Here is a 21,371-nt window from a genome sequence, read left to right on the forward strand (position 1 = left end):
GGCTGGCTCGTGTTTGTGTAGTAGTGTCGTAGTGGTAGGGGTAACATAGTAGTTCGATGTGCGATATGATGGGAGTTTTACTGCCTTCGACGGGTTTTTTCTAAAACGAGGCTACAAATGCCTTGCAGTGGGGATACGAGACTCCACGTAAAACAGTCAAACAGAGAGAATAAGTAGTCGTTTCTTTATCACACGTTCCCATTCCCGAAAATTTGATCATTAAAAAAAACGAGAATGGCAGACGTGGGAATTGAGATTGCGGGAGATATGCAAATACCTCAACAAAAGCAAAAATCTGGCACTGGGTAATCATTAAATACATGATAGGCGGATATGATGATCACAGATAGAATGTTAAATATTTGTTGTCTAATAAGCAAGGAAATTTTACAATGATAATAACACTGACATCTTGTTGATAGTTATTGGTTAAAGTTACCATATTTTTGAATAACACTTCCCTTGTGATTACATTTCTAAAAGCTTCTTGTACAATTATTTGTTTATTATGAATATTTTAAAAAGGAATAGGTTTTTTAATTTTGTATTGTTTTATAGTAATTTATGTTAATAATTCATGTACATTTTGTTATTTAGGCTTGAATTCCTACAGATACCACAACTTCCACTCAGTAACATAGGATATCCACAAGCTCATGAATGGATTGAACACAGAAAAGCTAATATTAGGCCTTGGTCTATGTTTCTTAATACAAGCAACATAAGACCTCCACCCAGTTTACCAAGATTGAGTAAAAGAATTATGAGAAATATTGAATATTTCCAAAGCAATTATTTGTTCGTGTTTGTTGGATTAGTTATATATTGTTTGTAAGGTTTATTACAGTGTATTTATTCTTTCATCAATATAGAATATCTTTTTACCTTAAATAATTCAAAATAAATATTTGATATTAGGATTACATCGCCATTATTGCTGCTTGCTGTTGCTGCATCTCTTGGAACTTGTTATAAGGTTTCGCAACGTCATGCTAAACAGGAGCTTACAATATTCAATCATAAATTAACGCTAGCACAAGTTTATTCTTTGGTAGGAATCTGTTCACTGCCAATCTTTTATTTAGTAGGTGCTGGTGCAGCTCTTTTCTGGGTTCTTGGTAAATAAAATAAGTATCCTTTTGTTTAGATATAATGTAAGATTATTTATGTGTAAATTTCATTTCTCAGGCGTATCCTGGTTTCTAATAACTTTACATGCAGCATTCTATAATATTGACTCAATATTATGTCCAGGAGAAGATGAACTCAATTCTTTAGTTATGCAAGAAGTGTGATTTCTATTATAATAGATATGTACTATATCAAATTTTAATCAAATTTTATGTAATATGTAGATAATATAAAGCATTATACATTTATACAAATTCATGTATTACTAAAAGATACATGTATGTAAGATATAATTAGTAGAATAATATGTCAAACTTAATTTTAATGAATAGAAGTAATATAAATAATATATATATATATATATATATATATATATATATATATATATATATATATATTCAAACTTTGACTGCCACGCCGAAATTACATGTTTCGCTCAGGATGCTACGGGAGTATTTTTATTATTCAAAGCATATAATGGCAAAATAATAATAAATTGATGATGTAAGACAACATTCTTCCCCAATGGACCGTTTATCTTATTGGTGGTCACGGGTGACCACCGTGGCGCCTTGGTAACAGTTGATAGCGAGATAGTATAACAAGGCTTCGTTTATTTCAACAAACCATTCGCATTCGTTATTTCGTCGTAAGCAAAACGTCCAGAATATATTGTTGAATCGTGTAGAAGATATTAGTAAACAGTATTTGCTCATTCTATATATAATAGTAAGGTATGTGCACACTTCTAACTTCAATTATATGATTATAAAGCAGCATTTACGATTATTTTCTAAGGTGTATTTATAATAATATTCATAGATTACCCCTCAAAGATATGGATGCAGATACTGAATATTTTTCGAGTGCATCCGAGAAGTCTTCATTGGAAGACTCGTCTCAATATGAAGCATCAGAAGACGAAATATTCCGCGTATCGCCCAAGATAAGGCGGCGTCAAATCGAACCGGATACCGAAGATGAAATGGATATCGAAAATGAAAATGAACATAATATAGAGGATAACGAATGGTCAAATAATATAACACAAACAGCGGCAAGTGTAATCCCATTTGTAAAATCTAGAACTGCTGTACAGATCGAGGGTAATCAGCCACACAGTTTTTACGTTGTTTTCCTTACGGAAGAAATTCTACAAATAATTGTTGATGAAACCAATAGATACGCTGAACAATATATGCAAAATAGAAGATCCATTCGTGTAGATAAATGGACTCCAACCGACAAAAATGAAATGAAACGATTTTTCGGGTTACTAATATGGATGAGCCTAGTTAAGTTACCAAAATATGACGCATATTGGTGTACCAATAACACCTACTGCCAATCTTTTCCAAGGACAGTTATGTCGAGAAATCGGTTTGAGTTGTTATTACGGTTCCTTCATTTTACAAATAATCAAACGGCAAACACAAATGATAGACTGTATAAGTTAAGACAAATTGTTGATATACTAAATCAAAATTTTTCTAAATACTATGATTTAGATGAAGAGATATGCATTGATGAGTCGCTAGTACCCTTCCGAGGTCCCATAAAGTTCGGACAATTTCTGAAAGAGAAACGACATAAATACGGCATCAAAGTCTTCAAAATATGTTCGGGCCAAGGGTATACATACAAATTTGAAATATATTCAGGAAAAAACTTAGTTGCACCATGCGTAACCCCCACAAATGTTGTAATGAATATATGCAACAATATTCTTCATAGAGGCCACACAATTTACACCGATAATTGGTATACAAGTATAAATTTAGCCGAAAAATTAATTGATTGCAATACTCATTTAGTAGGAACCCTAAGAAAAGATAGAAAGGGAATACCTGTTGACGTCAAATTTAAAAAATTAAAACGCGGTGAACTTATCGCAATGCAAAATAAGAAGGGAATTACGGTCCTCAAGTGGAAAGATGAGCGTGACATTTTTATGATTTCGACAAAACATTCAACTGAAATGGCAGAGGTCCGCAAAAAGAATTATGTTTGTGATAAACCAATGGTAGTGGTAGATTATAGCAGAGGAAGATGTGCTGTAGATTTATCAGATCAAATGATAGCATATTCTACACCACATAGAAGAACCCTCAAGTGGTATATAAAATTAGCTTTAGAATTATTGTTTACATCAATTTCAAACGCGATGATACTCTATAAACAAGCAACAAAAACAAAAGTCAAGGTATCAGATTTTAGAATGGCACTCGCAATGCACCTTACACAGTGCCACTCACCAGAGCCGTCAGATATACTTATTCGACAAAGATCGCGACACGAAATGCAGAAGAAAGAAGGGCAAGCGTACCTGGCACGAAAATTTTGCAGAGAGTGCTATAAAAAAAATGTTAAACAGTTAGGGTCAAAAATTGCTAAGAATCGCACCAAAAAGGTGACCACCTATTGTCCAGATTGTATTGATGAGCCACATTTATGTTTAAAGTGTTTTAACACAGTGCACCGTTAGATGCAAGATTTGTTCTCATTTTTTTTTTTTTTTTTTATTGATGCTCTAATAAAAATGTTTAATTGTTCAATGGGGCACTTTTTATTTCAAAGTATTTTCTATTTATCGGTTATATTCAAAATATCCTAATCACCAATGACCACCGTGGCGTCACAGGAGAAACAGTGGCCGGCCATATATGATCAATATGGCAGTCAAAGTGTTAAATGAATGATCTTTATATATAATTTACTTTGTTACAGAAAGTACCAAAGAATATTTTGTACTACTACTATTGCGAAATAAATATTTCTAGTTGTAATAGGAAGTTAAATAAAACATTGAAATATTTGTATTAATTGTAGCTTTCCAAAATCCCATAATTGTAAAAAATATTTTTGATGATAGTCTCATTTCAATATTCGTTATTGAAGAAAATATTTAATATGAATGTGTCATGAAATATGTATTATAGAATTTATATTTGATTGTAATGTATTATAGAAACGTCGTTGCTTTTTATTTAGTTTGAAGGGGTGAGATGATATTATTAACTACAAAATAGTTCGATAGGAAAGTCTTTTATTCGCTAATGGATTACAGACTTTTTCTCGGACGAATGAAATAGGAACTTTCTCTAACTGTCGCTGATTCCCACACTAGCACAACCAATTAGGCATTTAATTATTACTTTTGTTGCACATCATATTCTCGACATCCTTAACGCGCTTCTTCAAAAGCGGAATTTGATTATCACTGATATATAAGGTATGATATATATCAGTGTTATTTATCACATTTAGTGACCCAGGGTAATTTCTTCTTGGTCTAAAGCATGTGATGTAGTTTGTAATGATGTCTCTGGTCGTTTTTGGCCTGTGATTACTAGATCTTCGACGAATGGGCCATTTAGCCTGGGTGCACCGATGTCAAAACAACGTTCGTTGCGTGATATCCTTTGTAGAAATATATATACTTATGTATGTGTTATCGTATACTGAAGCGACACGCATTCTTAGTGTGAGCTCTTTAACATAAATACATATAATTTTACACAGACGTTACGCAACGGACGTCGATTCGACGTTCGTGTTGTTTCGTCCGTAGAAACTTGGGATTAATGACTTTCGTGGATGCTATTGAGACTGATAACAAAACTTGAACAAAAAGATACATACAGATGAGACTAATTGAAGCGACACATAAAAAATAGTTTTCTTAAAAATAGCTTTGCTGGCCTGTATGTCACAAATCATATCGGTCGTTGGCACACCAAAGGTTTTTAGTTGTGCGTGCCTTTGGTCGCTACAAATTTAAGAATTTATATAAATTGAACTGACACAAACAAGTGAAGGTGACAAATGGTATCAATTTATATGGGCTACGTGATCATTTAACACATTGCATACAATACAATACATACAATTGCACACATGTGTAATGTAATATATTAATATGAATCATGAAATTACATCTTCGTGAATATATATATATATTACTTTGCATTTATTCAAAAAATAAAATTAAAATGCTAAGTATGTTACTTTGTAAAAATGCACATAAATTAACTAATTCATAAGAAAGAAATCTGTGTAGTAGTAAATCAAAGGTTAAAAATACATGCACGATACGATTATATTGTGACAATTTCCTGTACCATATCTGTACAGCATCCGGAATTAAAGATTTCTAATTGGAACATGGAAATTCTGTAAGCATACTAATATATTTTAGTTAGTGCTTTTTACATAGAAAATTTTGTAAACATATTATAGTTAGATATTGTATAAAATTAATAATAAATCATTTTTTCTTGTAAAGTTGGAATAATTTAATATAAATTGGATAAATTTTAATATAATCCTTTGTCCATTTTAATAGCTTCATTAATAGTATTCATTGTTTTATTCATGTCTTACTTTGTAACATGTATTTCATTCTTCAGTTTATTATAAAATATTTGTAATGTACATGTTGTGTGACACTTTTTTTTATGAATATATAAATATTTTTTATTTGGCTTGCATGTAGTATACGTTGTTAGATTCAAATAAATAAGATTTGAATACTGATCAATTCAATTCAAAATGGAAGAGGATGATGAAGAAATTTCTATACCATGGATACAAAAAGATAGAAATAATACATCTGAAGCAAGTCTTTATCGATCAATACCAAGTAATTTAAATGCAGGATCTATACAAACTTTGTATCAAAGTGTTCGTAATATCTCATCATTAAATAATGCTACAAGTATGAGTATGAATAGTATGCATAGCGCAATCTCCCTACAAGATATTGAGCGATCACATAATGATGATTTATCAACCCTTAATAATGGAACAACAATTGATGGTAGTTGTACAGATTTAAGGAATAGTAGAAGAAGTTCAAAATCGGTAAATTTATAACTTTTTATTTTTATTATATTTTTACAACTTTATTATTTATATTTAAAAATGAAACTATGTTAATCATGAAATAATAATTGTTTTCTTCAGATTTCAAAATGTGGAACAGCTTTTAGTTTATATTTTCGTGACGAAGTTCGTACAATTGATTTTGTAATTGTTTGGGATGAGTACAATGTGGAAGCTCAAACATATCGCTGTACTGAATATAGACGTGTAAGTAAGTGTATAGTGAAGAAATAGTATTTTTTATTTAATATCTATTTTTAATTTTTAGGTATTTGAAAAGAATTTGGAGAAGGAAGGTTTACAGTTAGAATATGAACAGGCAGAACCAAACGGTCTTCATTTTATAAAAATTCATGCACCTCGAGAAGTACTAAGACGGTATGCTGAAATATTAAAACTTAGATTGCCAATGAAGGAATTACCTACCGTGCTAATTCCTGAAAATCGTAGTAATGCATTAATTAAAGAAGTCAATTCGTTATTCAAGAGAATTATGAAAAAATATTATGTAGACCAAACAATATTTCCAACTATGAGACATAATTTTACGGCTGTTTATAGCCGCGATAAAGAGTACTTATTCAGTTTGGACTCGCCAAACTTTTTTACTGCCGCAACACGTGCTAGAATTGTACAGTTTATTTTAGATAGAACCAGATTTACAGAAACCAAGGATGATGATTTTGCATTTGGGATAGAAAGGTTGATTTCGGAAAAAGCATACATAGCCGCATATCCTCTTCACGATGTAAGCCATGTCTTTTTGTTTTTTTCTCCGCATTTTTTCAGTTTTAGATTTATTGTAATAACTTCTATTTATGTCAAGTTATAGGTACATGCTTGTATTGTCTTTCTACATTATTAGTGTCGTTAAAAAGTAGGGACGGCTATATCGTAATATCAACAAGCTTTATTGTTTTCCATTCATTTATTTCGCGCAGTTTTTCACACTTCCGAAACATTGAATTATCCGTTGAAAAATCTTTAAAGGAAGAACGGCAATATATAATTTATGGTTTACCCTTTTGTTTCAAATGTAATTATTCTATGTGGATCTATATTAAACAAAAAGCAGTTTATAGGATTTCCGTATTTATCGTGTTTAATACGTTTTTATACATATATTTATATAGATAGACAAAGTATAGTTATTAAGGGTGGATTTTCAGGTATGTATGTATACTGAGGCTTTTTGAACTTCTATTGTTCTTTTGTTCATTATCATCTTCAATTTATATACGACAATGAACGTTTATATTTGTATCTCCTTCTATCTAATGATAAATTTTCGTTAGCGATCGTAAGTGAATATTTCGTTAATACACCACATATGACTATTACTAAAAATGCTGAATTTATCTTGATTATAAAACAAGGACTAAAATATTTTATTGAGCAAACATTTTATACTTTTTACTATACATAAATTTAAGTAAATAAATTTAAGTAAATATACATTTAAAAATTTTCATATTTCATGCAATATATATTTCAAACAAATTTAGATATAATTCAGATAAGAATTTATTTAGGACATAATATTTTAATTAATACAATTTTTTCTTATTTTTAGGGTGATTTACAAGCACCAGATTCTATGAGATATCTTTTGTACAAAGAATGGGCATGTTTAAAAAAATGTCTTCACTATCAACCATTGGATTATATCAAAGAATATTTTGGAGTAAAAATTGGACTTTACTTTGCTTGGCTAGGATTTTATACACATATGCTGATACCTGCTAGTATCGTAGGCCTTTTATGCTTCATATACAGTTGCGCGACTTTGTATTCTAACGAACCAAGCGAAGATGTTTGTAATGGTAAGGGTATCATTCAAATGTGTCCCTTATGTGATCATTTTTGTGGATATTGGGATTTAAAGGAAACATGCTTACACGCAAGAATTACGTATTTGTTTGATAATCCATCAACTGTGTTTTTTTCTATATTTATGTCATTATGGGGTATGTATAGTATTTTTAATAGCTATACATACGTACAATGTAAATTTCATTATTATTTGTATTATATTTTATTAGCTACATTGTTTTTGGAATTATGGAAGAGGTATTCAGCAGAAATAACTCACAGATGGGATTTAACTGGTTTAGATGCTCAAGAGGAACATCCTCGTCCTCAGTACTTAGCACGTTTAGCACATATAAAAAAGAAATCGCTCAATATTATTACAAATACGGAAGAACCGAAAGTTCCCTTTTGGAAAATGAGAGTTCCCGCTACGATTCTCAGTTTTTCTGTCGTTTTACTGCTGGTTTGTGAATATAGAATATAAAAAAGAAATAAATTTAATAATTATGATTTCTTTTCAAAAAATTTGCTTTCTATTTATGTTTTAAATTATAGATTGCAATAGCAATGGCAGCAGTGTTAGGTGTTGTTTTATATAGAATGTCTGTTTTAACCGCCTTAAGTGTTTATGGACATCCTATGGTAACAAGTTATGCAATATTATTTACAACAGCTACTGCAGCTAGCATTAATTTGTGCTGCATTATAGTATTTAATTGGGTCTATGTTTGGCTAGCTGAATATTTAACTGAGGTACTTTAATATCATAATAACGATATTTTTTTCCTTCGTTTTTAAAAATATTAAATTTTTCTTTTTTATTTTTACAGATTGAACTGCTTCGTACTCAAACTGAATTTGATGATAGTTTAACATTAAAAATATATTTACTCGAATTTGTTAATTACTATGCTTCCATATTTTATATAGCATTTTTTAAAGGAAAATTCGTTGGTTATCCGGGAAATTATAATCGCTTTTTCGAATATCGACAAGAAGAATGTGGCCCTGGTGGCTGCCTTATGGAATTATGCATACAGTTAAGCATTATCATGATTGGCAAGCAGGCTATGAATACAATATTAGAAATGTTGTTTCCACTATTTTACAAATGGTTAAATACTTTAAAAGTACACGTTGGGATGAAGACAAAAGATGGGCAGAAAAAAGTTACTACTCGGAAATATCTGCAATGGATTAAGGATTATAAATTGGTGGAATGGGGTCCAAGAAGTTTATTTCCTGAGTATTTAGAAATGGGTAGCGGTATTATATTTTTAAAACTAGATATATGTATTTATATTGCCTATTTAAATTTTAATATTTTATATATTACAGTGTTACAATATGGATTTGTTACTATATTTGTTGCTGCATTTCCGTTAGCACCATTTTTTGCACTGTTGAATAACGTTTTTGAAATGAGATTAGATGCCAAAAAGTTACTGACAATGTACAGAAGGCCAGTTGGACAACGTGTTACAGATATAGGCATATGGTTTCGTATTCTTGATTCTATTTCTAAGTTATCAGTTATAACTAATGTAAGTTTGTGTCTATCTATAAAGTATTCTATGTAAACAATATATAATTTTTTGTATACTTATAATTTGAACTTTTTAGGCGTTCATTATAGCTTTTACTTCTAATTTTATACCAAGACTAGTTTATCGAATAACTGTCTCTGATAATTATTCTCTGGAAGGATTTCTAGATCATTCTCTCTCCAAATTTAATACAAGTGACTTAAAAAATGGTACTGAACCATTTTTACCTTCTCACAAGCAAGTTGAAATATGTAGATATCCAGATTATAGAGAACCTCCTGAATCGCCAAACAAATATCAATATACAATTATGTTTTGGCACGTACTTGCAGCGAGACTAGCTTTTATTGTTGTATTTGAGGTATACCATCAATGCAAATTTAAATTCAAAAATCAATTTTAACAGCTAACACAATCAATCTTTTCCAGAATGTTGTTGCTTTGGTCATGATATTCGTGCGATGGTGTATCCCCGATATCCATCCAAAGTTAAGGGATAAAATTCGACGCGAAACGTATATAACTAATGAAATAATTATTCAACAAGAAGCACTTCGTGCTCGTGAAAGATCCGCTGATGATGTAGAAACAAATCAACATATTACATTAAATGAAAACACGAATCGATGGAACAGAGTCATGAGAAATAGTTTATCTAATTCTGAATTTGATTTAGAAGTTCATGGAAGTCCTGTATCACCGACTAGTACACATCCACGAGTTAGTCCTGCCGCGTTATAACCGTTTTGCAGACCAAATTAACGAAATCAATAGAAAGTTATAACTGTGATGCTAGTCACACCTACATATATTGGTTTCATTAATCTGATTTCCAAATGAATGTGTTTAAAGAAATTATTTAATAGAAATATATAAAAAGTATAACTAATATTAATAATAAAGAAAAAATTAGAAAGACGATATTTAGATATATATAATAATAATTTATATATATATATATATATGTTGATATTGAAGCTGTCATATATTTTTATGAATAATTATTTAAAAAGAAGGAAGTATTCTCATTATAACAAATTTTGATATTTTATATCTCTATTAAAATACGTATGTGTATGTATATGAATCTCATACTATTGTTCCTAACAAATGAAAATGAAGACTCATTACCTAACTTAAAGGCATACATATATGAATATATTACATTATTGTGTCTTTTTTTATTTTTTATGCCAAATTATATATTTAATCTAGAAAAATGCGCGTAGTAATGTAATTTATTTATTCACTTATTATTGCATCTTTCATAAATTACATTTTTGTTATTGTATTATTTCAAAGTTTAATTCCATAAACATAATTGATAAAGCTTCCTCTAAAAGTTCCTGTAAGCGATATTATATTCTAATATATGAATTTACTTCTTAAGAATGAATTAATTATTCTACATTTATGCACAATATAGCAATTAACTATTAACTGTTAAGTAACAATGTGGTTTCTTAATATTATGATAATGTGTATTGTTAATCTTATAGTAACATCTACCTCTACTTGATTACAAAATTTTCCCATAATTTTCATAAACTCTGTAATATTTTTAAATATATACAATTAAAATATACATTTTGATACAGTTACCTGCTACATTTAATAAGTATAGATATGTAATACTTTTATGAATGTGCAATTTTTACATCATATATGTGTAACTTAAATAAAGAACTGTAAAATAATATAAAATGCAAACTCTTGAATTAAAGTAAATAAACATTTTCATATATACAATGAAAATTTTAAATTTTGTAAGTTTAAAGTGATATAATTTTATTATTATCCTATTATCAAAAGTGTTGTATCGCAGAGGGCGATATCATAGAACCGGTATTGAGAATACCACACTATCCTATTCTCGGTCATTCCGAATATTTGATTTAAAAAAATTTACATTTATTTTTTACTAAGCATTAAAAGAGATCTGACATAATTTATTATATGATTTTAATGTGAATTCTTATGCAAATAGTAAAAATTAATTTCTAACAAAAATGGGAACTGTTCATGCGAAGGTATACGCTTATTATTAGAAAATTACAGAATAACCTAAAATTAAAACCATTAATTTGCTGCATGAGTAATTTCTAATAATAATTTTTAACATCGTTATTTTAAATTTAATAATTGTGCTAAATGTTCTATCAAATTTGAGCATTCCTTTCTTTATTATACAGGTTGTCATTGTACATTTAGTGAATTTTTGCAAGTTACTATTTAATTAAATTTTGTCCGTTAACGTTTCGCGTGTTTTGTCATTTCAGGAATCAAATATGTTTAGAAATACAAACGAATCTTCAAATAATGAAAGACAAAATTTCAAAAAAGATAATCCTGTAAGTAATATACATATATTTTGACTTAAAATTTATCCAATATAGATGCAATATTTTAAATATATTTTTTATAATTAACGATCTTTCTTAGTCTTCACACATTCATGAAAAGATGAATTTACTTGAAAAAAGGAAAGAGAAATCCATTGATCTTCATTCAGTGAAGGTACACTCGTTAATATAAACATAAACCATTTGTTTTATTTATATAAATTATTAATTTCTAAGACTTGATATTTTGTAAACTAGGCAAGAGTTGATAGAATACATGTAGATGGACTCATGAGAACAAAAGATGACATAATAAAAGCCCAAGTAACAGAATTGTTTAAAGCTAAAGATTTTTATGATATTATTTTACGTGCCTATAAAGTGAGAGAAAAATTGCAAGGTTTAGGATGTTTTGGGAATATTGGAATTTACATTGATACCAGTCAAGGTCCTCATGCTACCCCAGAAGGCGTTGAAGTGGGTCTATATAATTACACACTAATTCAACAAAAAATAAGTAATTTCTCAGATTTAATTCATTCCAGTTCACTCATGAATCATTTCTCTAAAAGTTAGCATATATTTGTATGAGAGACTTTAAATCACGTTCTTTTTCAGGTCACTTTTATGGTACATGAAATGAGACGTCTAACAGGTGGAATTAGCACTATGGTTGGAAATAACGAGGGTTCAGTTATTATTCAAGCAAAAGCACCCAATTTATTTGGAAGAGGAGAACGTCTTCAGATGGAATACTCTTATGGTTCAAAAAGTTCAACTAATATAAGTATATCTGCTGTTAAACCATTTATAGGTAGTTGGCGTCATAAAGTGTATGTAAAATTATTCCATTTTAAAGATTAATGTTATAAATTACAGTTAATATATAATTTAACCTTTTTTACAGATTAACTGGCAGTGTATTTAACACATCAAATAGATTCCCATGGTCTGGTTTTAGTCAATATGATAAAGGTTTATTATTAGATATTGCTTTTAACACAGATGGGGCAGGTATACTGAAGCATAATTTACAATATGAAGCTACATATAGGGAGATTATTTCGTCCAAACAAGCGTCGTTTCGCGTTAGAGAACAATGCGGTCCAAATTTGAAATCTGCACTGCGACATATTTGTTCCATTGATAAAAGAGACTCGTTAATATTTCCTACTATGGGAAGTCTCGTACAATTTTCGACAGAAGTAGCTGGTCTCGGAGGAGATATTGGGTTTGTTAAAAATGAACTTATCATGCAAACTAATTGGACGCCTCATGAATATGCAGCAAGTATTTTTTAACTCAGAACTAGATCAGACTTTTGAATGATTTATCTTCTGTACAACTTGTCTGATTATAGAAATTTCATTAGACCTTCCAGCTGGGTTTTCAATCTGGATTGCTTCGAGGAATCAGCAATGATATGAAAATAAATATCGCCGATCAATTTTTCTTGGGTGGACCATTGAATCTTAGAGGATTCGATATGAGAGGCTGTGGACCTCGCCACGATGGAAATTCAATTGGAGGCGATGTATATTGGGCACTTGCGCTTCATTTATACACACCACTGCCATTTAGACCCGGTCGTCACGGTTTCGGTGATTTGTTTAAATTACATGGTTTCATCAATGGTGGAAATGTATCAAATTTCACTTTCAAATTTGGTACGACATTAAAAATTTTGAAATATCTTTTTTTATCTTCATTTCCAATCATCTGTGAAGTTACAAAAATAAGTAATTTTTTATTATTTGCAGCAAATGATTATAAGGAAAATATGAAAATTTTTAAGGAAAATGTTCGTTGTGCAGTTGGCGGGGGTATTGCGATGAAACTTGGAAATATAGCGAGAGTAGAATTAAACTTAGTTATGCCTTTGTTATTTGTCAGAAGCGATGTATTGCAACAATTTCAATTCGGACTCGGATTGCAGTACTTATAAATAACTTTTGGGATAGTAAATTGTATATTCTATACTATTTTTATGTCAATCGTACGCATTTAATGTAAAATAAATTACAATTATAAATTTATTATTTTTATGAAGAATACATTCTAATGCCATTAGAGATAAGTATCAGCAAAAAGCATTTCAAATAAGAACTAATCCAAACGTATTTTCGGAATTTTTTTACATTTTATTATATTACAATTGTTTACATAAGATGAGCACATATATTTCCTAGTTTGCATCAAGTACGAAACCAACTATAATTTTCTGCGAAAAGTCAGAGATTGCATCAAAGTATGATGAATCAGTTTATTATGATGAATCATTATATTTGTTTGAAATGAATGATTACATAGTATGGTTTGTCTATATTTTTGAATATTTAAGTGTAATCAATAATAAATAAAATATAAATAAAATGCATATGTTATTTTCCAATATCAGATATTATCAAGGACATATCTTGCAGAATTAGATTTACTTATAGACTTTTATCTTTCGTGAATTGATAGTCTAAATGTGAATCGTTGTGACAGGCAGCGCCCCTGCGATAAATAAGTTATAAATGATCCATGCAGTAACCAGTTGAAAATGGCCGCTTAGAAGTTATGGTTAAAATGTGTGTTATAATAATGCGTCATTTTACAATGGAACCCTCCGGAATTATTAAAGGATTAAAGCGAAATATTGTATCTGAAGTAACGAAGTTTATCGAAAACCCATTGTTAAAGCATAGAAAGTGTGGTACAGGAAAAAATCAGTTGTCATATTGCGAACAAAATATTCTACGTGATTGTGGTTGTTGCGATTGTGGAGGCTATCTTTGTTGTATGTTGAGTGAAAAAAAATATCTTGTAGAATTGTATTATCATGTTTAATATTAAAATTATAATGATGCCGTTATGCATACGGAAGTAATCTGAGTAATTCTTCAAATTTGGATATGCCGTTATTTAATAATCTATTATCTTAATTAATATTTGGAGTGTGCGCGATAAATTCATGATGTCCGTATCGTGATTATAAATGTTATATATATTGATTTCAAGCGTGTTTTTAAAAATGCAAAAATGGAATATGATACTTTTGTCAATTAATTAAATATTGAGTATCGAAATGATAAAATTACATATATTATAAAATATGAATCCCTTTTTACATTGCAAATTAATATACATAATTTATTGAAAATCTAACGATCATGATTATCGAATGTTTTCTTATAAAGTTTTAGAAAACATTTGATAATTTGCAAAATTTGACATATTATCATTTTGTCATGTTATAATCAAGTTTAAATTTATTTATTAATAATTGCCAGCTTTTAGCATTTTAGAAACACTGTTTAAAAATGGTTTGGTAACTATGAAAGATAACTATAAAATTATTGCTTTTATAGTTAGCAAACCATTTTTAATCAATATTTCTAAAATGCTAAATTTGATTTTGCAGCTAAACAAAGAAGATTTATGAGAACAGGAAGAGGTTGTCGAAAAGTACCATTGTGTTGAATGATGTATGTATAATTAAATGTATATTATATAATATTTCAAAAATTTGAGTTTGTTTTTTAAATTCAATGTTTTTTTTTTAGCAGAAATTTTGCTTCATTGTTAAGCATGTGTTCTATGCAGAGTTTACCTGCAGATACAACAATGGAAAAAATGTATTCGATGAACGATACATTGAATGGACATACGAACATGCAAAGCCCAAAGAAAGAAAACATGTTTCACAGTGTCCTCAACGCTTTGAACGTACTTTGGGGACAATTTTCTAAAGTTCCTGCTTCATTCATAGCAAGTATTAATTATCCGTTGTATGTAACAGTTGTAAACAATGAAATTTCACACGACTTTTTTAAGAATCTGACAGGTGAAAGAGAACCATTAAATACCGATAATGTGTACATCTCCAATGGCGAGATCAAAGAATCTTTAGATGTTGTCGAGAGTATTCATAATGATGTATTTGATGAAAAGAAATCATACATATGCAAAATTTGTAATAAAAATACAAAAGATAATTCAAAATTTAGCTATGAATATATTGATAGCAAGAACAAAGATGCAGAGAGATCTGATGAAAAGATATCAGTCATTCATAAAGATGTTAGATGTAATACAAATAATTGTAATTATTTAATATCACTTCAAAATTCGAACAAAACAAGTGAGGAGGAATTGTTTGAATACATTTGTTCTGATATAAATACGAAGGAAATGAGTGCTATGGAAAATTGTTATAATTTTGAAGATACATACAGTAAGGATATGTCTGATAAAAAACAATGTTTTAATTGTATTAGTAACAGTGTGGATAATAAGATTATTATAAATAAGGAAAACTCTTGTTCAACATCTAGTACAAATGCATTAAGTACACAGATAGTTCAACAAGCTGCAGTCCCTAATTTGTTCACAAATATGTTGCAAAAAGTTATTAGCAGTGTAACAGATAGATTTTGTAAAACAGACCTTGTTGAATCAGACTTGGGTCCAAAACGATCATTTTCACCGAGGCAACGGAGGAAACTTAATATGGTGGCAAAAGGTCGAGGACGGGGACGAGCAAAGTCGCAGCTTCGGCGTTCTGGAGTCAGCCAAACGAGACACAGAAAGGAACGCACTAAACATGATATTACAGTAGATATAGAAAACGATTTTAAATGCTGGCAAGAACTTGAAGAGTATAATATAACAGAAATTCAGGAAACAGAAGAATCAGGAAATTTATATTTAGGTGAAGCTACAGTAGATGCTGTACAATATATTATAGAAGAGACAGTGAGTCCTCTGACATATACGTTTGCCGATGTAGAACCCAAAATTCAGAAACAAAAAACACGCAGAAACATTAATTGTGGTATATCTAGATTTTCTGCAAAAATGAGAAGTATACTTGAATGTCCAAAACAAACAGACACCTTTGATCACGATTTTATTGAAAACAGATACGATTTGCAAAAGAATACATTTCGACCACGTTTAATATCAGAAAGTTCTATTGACTCAGAAGATAGTTACTGTATAGTATTTGAGACTGGTTCCGAAGTAACTTGCAAAAGTGATCTTGAATATAGTGAAGACAGTGAAGAGAGCGATGTAGATCAAACAAACGAAGATGAAAAATCATTCAAAGATAAAATATCTGTATCTCCAATTCAAAAAGTAATTAATCGTTTACAACTTAAACTTTTTCTATTACAATTTTGTGAATTACCGTTTATTAAACCTTTTATTGTAACATTTTTATTATAGGTAAAATTTAATTTGAATCCAGTAATTCATATAATGATGCATTGGGACTATGCGTACCGTGCAGCTCGAAAAGGTCCATGGGAACAAATGGCGAGAGATAGGGAACGATTTAGAGGCCGAATAAATTCTATAGAACGTATTCTTAGTCCAATATTAACAGTACAGCACAGAACTCATATTTGGCATGAGCGATTTACACTTACTGAATAAAGTTGATATTCACCGTTCCTTCAAGGTAACTGTATCATTCAAAATTAATGTCATATAAGATAGAAGAAGAGATGATGTATTAAAGAAGAAGAAAATATGTATAATAAGTCTTTTAGGATGACAAAATAGGCTGTGAGTTACTAATGTACAATGTCTGTGTTAAATTGCAATATACCCATTAGTGGTGGAAATAAATTTTGTCCTCTGTTATTATCTATATTGATTGGTATACTCTGCATACTTGTTTTAACTACAAATTTATAAATCTATAAGCTGTAAATTCTTATTTTTGGTTAGTCTGTTGCATATGTAAACATATCAACAAGTGCTAAATTTTATGTCCTACTAGACATGGAAATTTCATATTGGATCATTTAATATAATTTGAGAAACTTAAGTTATATAAGCATTTTTGTATTAATATTTCTCAAATATCTGATAACTGTTAATAAATAGCATAAGGTAACAGACTATATATATGTAAATAATGCATACATATATATTCTTGGTTAAATTATTTCATCTTATTTATCTAATCTATGAAATATGAAATTGAATCATACGTTAGTTATTAAATATATAAATAGATATCATTTTCGTTGTATGACAGAAAAATAAATTATCGGAAGTTACTAGTTATTCATGTTTCTTATATTTAATATACATCATTTCTTCATCTGTGCAACTATTTTGTAATAAAGTCGAAACTTTTTCATAACATTTCCAATAATGTAATTATAAAATATGTACATTTTTTAAATACGAGATTAAGTCACATAAAATTACACGTAATCGTGACAATTTTGTTACACGTGTAATAGAGATTTAATTCTGTACGATATAATTAAATCCATTTCAAGTGGATACTAAATATTAAGTATAAATATAAAATGCTTGATATAATTACTCTTTTCTACTAGTTTAAATAATAAAAAATTAGTATATGTAAATAAAAAATATCCACTAATTTCGTTTTCAAATACGCAGCTTACGCACATTTGCCTTATTTATTAATATGCATTATTTATCTTTCATCTTTTTATTAGAAAGATTTCTTATCATAATTTTATTTAAAAATCTGAATATTTCTTATGGGTAACTATTGTATCGCGAATATTGGAATTAGAAAAAAATTATAACAAGGCAAAGCTACAATAAGTTAGGAAATGAAATTCACAATCAGATCAAGATGGTATAAGATAAATTTTATTTCAGTTTTAATCATTATCTAATATCATATTATTTGTATCTAAAGATTTTATTTTTGATTGTAATTATATTAAATATGTATAGAAGACATTAATGAAAATATTCAATAAATAAATATTCAACTCATATTCAAGTATATATATTCGCATAAATAATGCATATTTTGTTCATAATTCAATCGAATGAACATAAATTTGTTTTTAATGCTTTTGAAGAAACGTTAATTTATAAGTTTAGTTTCTGTTAAATTTAATTTGGACTAGGACAAAGAAAATTCTCCTTGCTAAATTTGTTGTGTACTGTTAATAATACTGAAAATCAATTAGCAATTATTTTGCGTGTACATAACAAAAATCAGTGATATGTGTGACGCTATACGAGAAATCTGTATAATTAAATTATAATCTACTTTATAATAATCTTTTACTTACACTTATTTAACAACTTCTTTCCATTAATTTAGAAATTATTTTAAGTTCTAATATGTAACATTACAAAAAAGGAGACTCGATCTTCACGTACGTAGTCGTCTATGTCTAACTTTTAGCGAGGAAAATTAAAATAGTATTTTCACTTTGGAAATCAGAGTGATATTACGTATGTATTTAGTATATAAATATATGTATATATTCGACTGAATAAATGCATTAATCTCTTTTACTATGGCTTATGAGATGTTTGGCCTGAAGAAATTTTCGGCACCTGTTTAGTAAAAGTAACTTTCACTGTATACATGATACCCACTAACAGGAGCAAGACTTCAATTAACATTTCACGATTCTGATTAACGTAATTTTTCATCAAACGCCATTAAAGAAGGCTAGACCTTACCAAAATAAAATCTGGCTCATGTAACAGAACAACAAATGCTTTGGTATGAGATTTTATCATTTAATTTTGGTCAGATACCAAATATGTATATACGTTTGCTGGTTTGGATTTAGATGCACTTCTTATTATCACTAACATGATGTTATTAATTGCATATGCCAATGAGGGAGGACTGACAATGGTTCCGACACATTATTAGAGCCGCTGTCATGAGTAACTTGAGAAGTTTCTCAGACTCTAACAATGAATGTAATAATACAATCCGAATTATGCCAAGGGCAAGTTACATGACTATGGAGTGCTTGATTGGTGGTCAGAAAATTAACGTTGCAGTTACGGATCCCGCTTCTTAATTGCCTACGGATTGTCCTACGAATTCATTTTGAAGAACAATGTCATTTCGACACTGTAACATTTGGTTCCGATGGAACGAACACGATGGATATTTCTAACAATATCGATATTTTTATGGCTAATGTACAGATGGTTCATTACAGTTTTTTTAATTAGACAATATTTACTTTTTTACCAAACTATTTCCTTTTTTATTATTTTTTTTTTTTTTTAAGAAATCAAGTGTTGTGTTTAAACCAATGATTCACAAATGAACGTGAAAGTGAATTACTAATGATGTCTAAATTAATTACTAACGTTAGAAAATTAGAAATACTAATGGTCATTCCAAGTAAAGTAATACGTATCATCAAAGGCGCAGCCTTGGCAGTAGAAATAATAAGAGTGGAATAGTTTCATCCTTCAGCTGTTATATCTTTCTGACATTGAAGAACGGAAAAATATCTCGTGGGAAAGTTCCGTTGTTGTTCGTTCTATTCCATAGAAAATTATGTATTTTATCGTAATCTGTGCAGGTGCACTTTTTATTTGCGATAGATTTCTCGCGATTGGATAAGAAGGATACGCTCGAAAGATATCGAATTACATTTAATTACCACGAGTCCCAGTATAGTTATGTTCCTGGAAGTTCGTTTCTTTACCAGGGTTCCGTTTCGTGCACCGTTTAATGAATTATGACTCCATGGAATTGAATTACAACTACAGCATTAGAAATTTTGATCTTTTGCTGCGCTTTCTTTGTTCATAAGGTATAGCGCGCGTGATATAATGAAGAAACCTATTAAGGAGTAGAAGCGTAATGTGTTGCTCGAAGTTGTTAAATGATTTAACGCCTGCAGGATGAATGAAAACATGAGATAACGGAAAATACCCGTGTTATATCGTAGGTATTCTAGTCGGCATTTCATTTGTGCAGGACGTTTCCCTGAAACCTCAAATATATTTTTCAACACATTTTCACTAGGATTAATTCTATACAAAGTTTCTCAGGAAACAAATATCAGAGAAAGAGAAATTCCTTAGGAAATAAATGTAAAGGGAATTTCTCAAGAAACGAATAGTAGAGAAGTGTAATAGAATTCGCTCAATATGTGTGAATGAAATCTGTATAAAAAATTTCTTATAGAAATTAAGATTTAATTGAAGCAAGAGATTACGATCTCTGCAATTTTATTAGTAGATACATAATTTACAAGATCAAGCAAAATGACGACAAATACGATGACAACGACTCGCAACAGTATATTCATCATTGTCCAGGAAACGTGTCAAACATCTGCAGTGAAAAGAGCACCGAGGAGAGAAGGTGAACCGGAAGAGGATGGGCACGATTTTAACTGGATGGCTGGCGCAATAGAGAGGGCTACACCACGGACCATTGCAACACTATAGTTTCTCGATGCGATGTAGAACGCGATGTGTTGTTGACACAACGTTGACAAACGTCGGCCCTTGGTCAAATGATGAGTCGCTCGATTGCAAAAATACAAAATTATCCGGTGTCCGCTTCTTGGCTTTATGCCACGAAATTATTAAATTTTACAGAATTATCAGTAATTGCAATTAATTGCTAACGCAATTAATGTGGCCAATAACAGATAATCATACTAATAAAGTTCAAGGGAAGTTTCCTCAGTTGATGCAATATTTCTGTCTAACGACAGTAAATTTCAATTGCGTATCGCGAAAAATGAATTAGTAAACATGACAATTCTTAAATAAAGAAATAGCGAGTAATTATTTAAAATGTTGGACGAGGGGAAGTACATATTATACTAGTCAGTTAAATGAATTCTCAGGTACGATATTATGCTTCTTACGCATCTACGAAAATAGT

The 21,371-nt window shown here is 29.7% G+C and overlaps 4 protein-coding genes across 13 annotated transcripts; all 4 read left to right on the plus strand.

Annotated features, from left to right (window-relative positions):
• The first annotated feature begins 7 nt into the window (after nt 1-7).
• LOC132913184 (prenylated Rab acceptor protein 1) lies at nt 8-3,950 on the plus strand. Of its 3 annotated transcripts, XM_060971269.1 has the most exons (5): nt 8-305; nt 598-831; nt 919-1,118; nt 1,189-1,865; nt 1,954-3,950. In XM_060971269.1, the coding sequence occupies exons 1-4, from the start codon at nt 235-237 to the stop codon at nt 1,293-1,295; spliced, it is 612 nt and encodes a 203-aa protein (XP_060827252.1). In that variant the 5' UTR covers nt 8-234; the 3' UTR covers nt 1,296-1,865; nt 1,954-3,950. The 3 variants fall into 3 exon arrangements, with proteins under 3 accessions (XP_060827252.1, XP_060827246.1, XP_060827236.1); XM_060971263.1 differs by lacking the exons at nt 8-305; nt 598-831; nt 919-1,118 and having other exon boundaries at nt 1,306-1,865; nt 1,954-2,237; nt 2,314-3,950; XM_060971253.1 differs by lacking the exons at nt 8-305; nt 598-831; nt 919-1,118 and having other exon boundaries at nt 1,306-1,865.
• A 528-nt stretch (nt 3,951-4,478) lies between these two features.
• On the plus strand, nt 4,479-10,245 carry LOC132912829 (anoctamin-1). Of its 3 annotated transcripts, none has more exons than XM_060970617.1 (11): nt 4,479-5,306; nt 5,627-5,994; nt 6,097-6,222; nt 6,284-6,763; nt 7,589-7,982; nt 8,058-8,290; nt 8,383-8,580; nt 8,658-9,093; nt 9,166-9,371; nt 9,451-9,735; nt 9,804-10,245. In XM_060970617.1, the coding sequence occupies exons 2-11, from the start codon at nt 5,683-5,685 to the stop codon at nt 10,113-10,115; spliced, it is 2,982 nt and encodes a 993-aa protein (XP_060826600.1). In that variant the 5' UTR covers nt 4,479-5,306; nt 5,627-5,682; the 3' UTR covers nt 10,116-10,245. The 3 variants fall into 3 exon arrangements, with proteins under 3 accessions (XP_060826600.1, XP_060826608.1, XP_060826611.1); XM_060970625.1 differs by having other exon boundaries at nt 4,480-5,306; nt 8,658-9,087; XM_060970628.1 differs by having other exon boundaries at nt 4,480-5,306; nt 5,690-5,994.
• A 986-nt stretch (nt 10,246-11,231) lies between these two features.
• LOC132913256 (sorting and assembly machinery component 50 homolog) lies at nt 11,232-13,752 on the plus strand. 2 transcript variants are annotated; one of them, XM_060971450.1, is made up of 8 exons: nt 11,232-11,404; nt 11,654-11,725; nt 11,817-11,891; nt 11,975-12,193; nt 12,335-12,549; nt 12,624-13,002; nt 13,089-13,383; nt 13,477-13,752. In XM_060971450.1, exons 1-8 carry the CDS (start codon nt 11,384-11,386, stop codon nt 13,659-13,661), a joined length of 1,461 nt encoding a protein of 486 aa, XP_060827433.1. In that variant the 5' UTR covers nt 11,232-11,383; the 3' UTR covers nt 13,662-13,752. The 2 variants fall into 2 exon arrangements, with proteins under 2 accessions (XP_060827433.1, XP_060827441.1); XM_060971458.1 differs by lacking the exon at nt 11,232-11,404 and adding an exon at nt 11,465-11,566.
• Nucleotides 13,753-13,888: 136 nt separating this feature from the next.
• LOC132913064 (uncharacterized) lies at nt 13,889-21,169 on the plus strand. Of its 5 annotated transcripts, XM_060971036.1 has the most exons (5): nt 13,889-14,498; nt 15,123-15,186; nt 15,265-16,840; nt 16,931-17,165; nt 20,795-21,169. In XM_060971036.1, exons 2-4 carry the CDS (start codon nt 15,182-15,184, stop codon nt 17,138-17,140), a joined length of 1,791 nt encoding a protein of 596 aa, XP_060827019.1. In that variant the 5' UTR covers nt 13,889-14,498; nt 15,123-15,181; the 3' UTR covers nt 17,141-17,165; nt 20,795-21,169. The 5 variants fall into 5 exon arrangements, with proteins under 5 accessions (XP_060827019.1, XP_060827023.1, XP_060827040.1 ...); XM_060971040.1 differs by lacking the exon at nt 20,795-21,169 and having other exon boundaries at nt 13,889-14,593; nt 16,931-19,009; XM_060971057.1 differs by lacking the exon at nt 20,795-21,169 and having other exon boundaries at nt 13,889-14,593; nt 15,268-16,840; nt 16,931-19,009.
• Nucleotides 21,170-21,371: the final 202 nt, after the last annotated feature.

The sequence above is a fragment of the Bombus pascuorum genome, chromosome 1 (assembly GCF_905332965.1).
Source record: "Bombus pascuorum chromosome 1, iyBomPasc1.1, whole genome shotgun sequence".
Classification (NCBI taxonomy): Eukaryota; Metazoa; Arthropoda; class Insecta; order Hymenoptera; family Apidae; genus Bombus; species Bombus pascuorum.

Excerpts from the sequence above, each read along its gene's own strand:
- LOC132913184 (XM_060971253.1), top strand. The coding sequence starts at position 1,970 with ATGGATGCAGATACTGAATATTTTTCGAGTGCATCCGAGAAGTCTTCA.
- LOC132912829 (XM_060970617.1), top strand. The coding sequence starts at position 5,683 with ATGGAAGAGGATGATGAAGAAATTTCTATACCATGGATACAAAAAGAT. Across the intron at positions 6,764-7,588 it reads CCGCATATCCTCTTCACGAT|GGTGATTTACAAGCACCAGA; the intron begins GTAAGCCATGTC and ends TCTTATTTTTAG. Across the intron at positions 8,291-8,382 it reads TTTCTGTCGTTTTACTGCTG|ATTGCAATAGCAATGGCAGC; the intron begins GTTTGTGAATAT and ends TTTAAATTATAG.
- LOC132913256 (XM_060971450.1), top strand. The coding sequence starts at position 11,384 with ATGGGAACTGTTCATGCGAAG. Across the intron at positions 11,405-11,653 it reads TGGGAACTGTTCATGCGAAG|GAATCAAATATGTTTAGAAA; the intron begins GTATACGCTTAT and ends TTGTCATTTCAG. Across the intron at positions 13,384-13,476 it reads AAATTTCACTTTCAAATTTG|CAAATGATTATAAGGAAAAT; the intron begins GTACGACATTAA and ends TATTATTTGCAG.
- LOC132913064 (XM_060971036.1), top strand. Across the intron at positions 16,841-16,930 it reads CTGTATCTCCAATTCAAAAA|GTAAAATTTAATTTGAATCC; the intron begins GTAATTAATCGT and ends TTTTTATTATAG.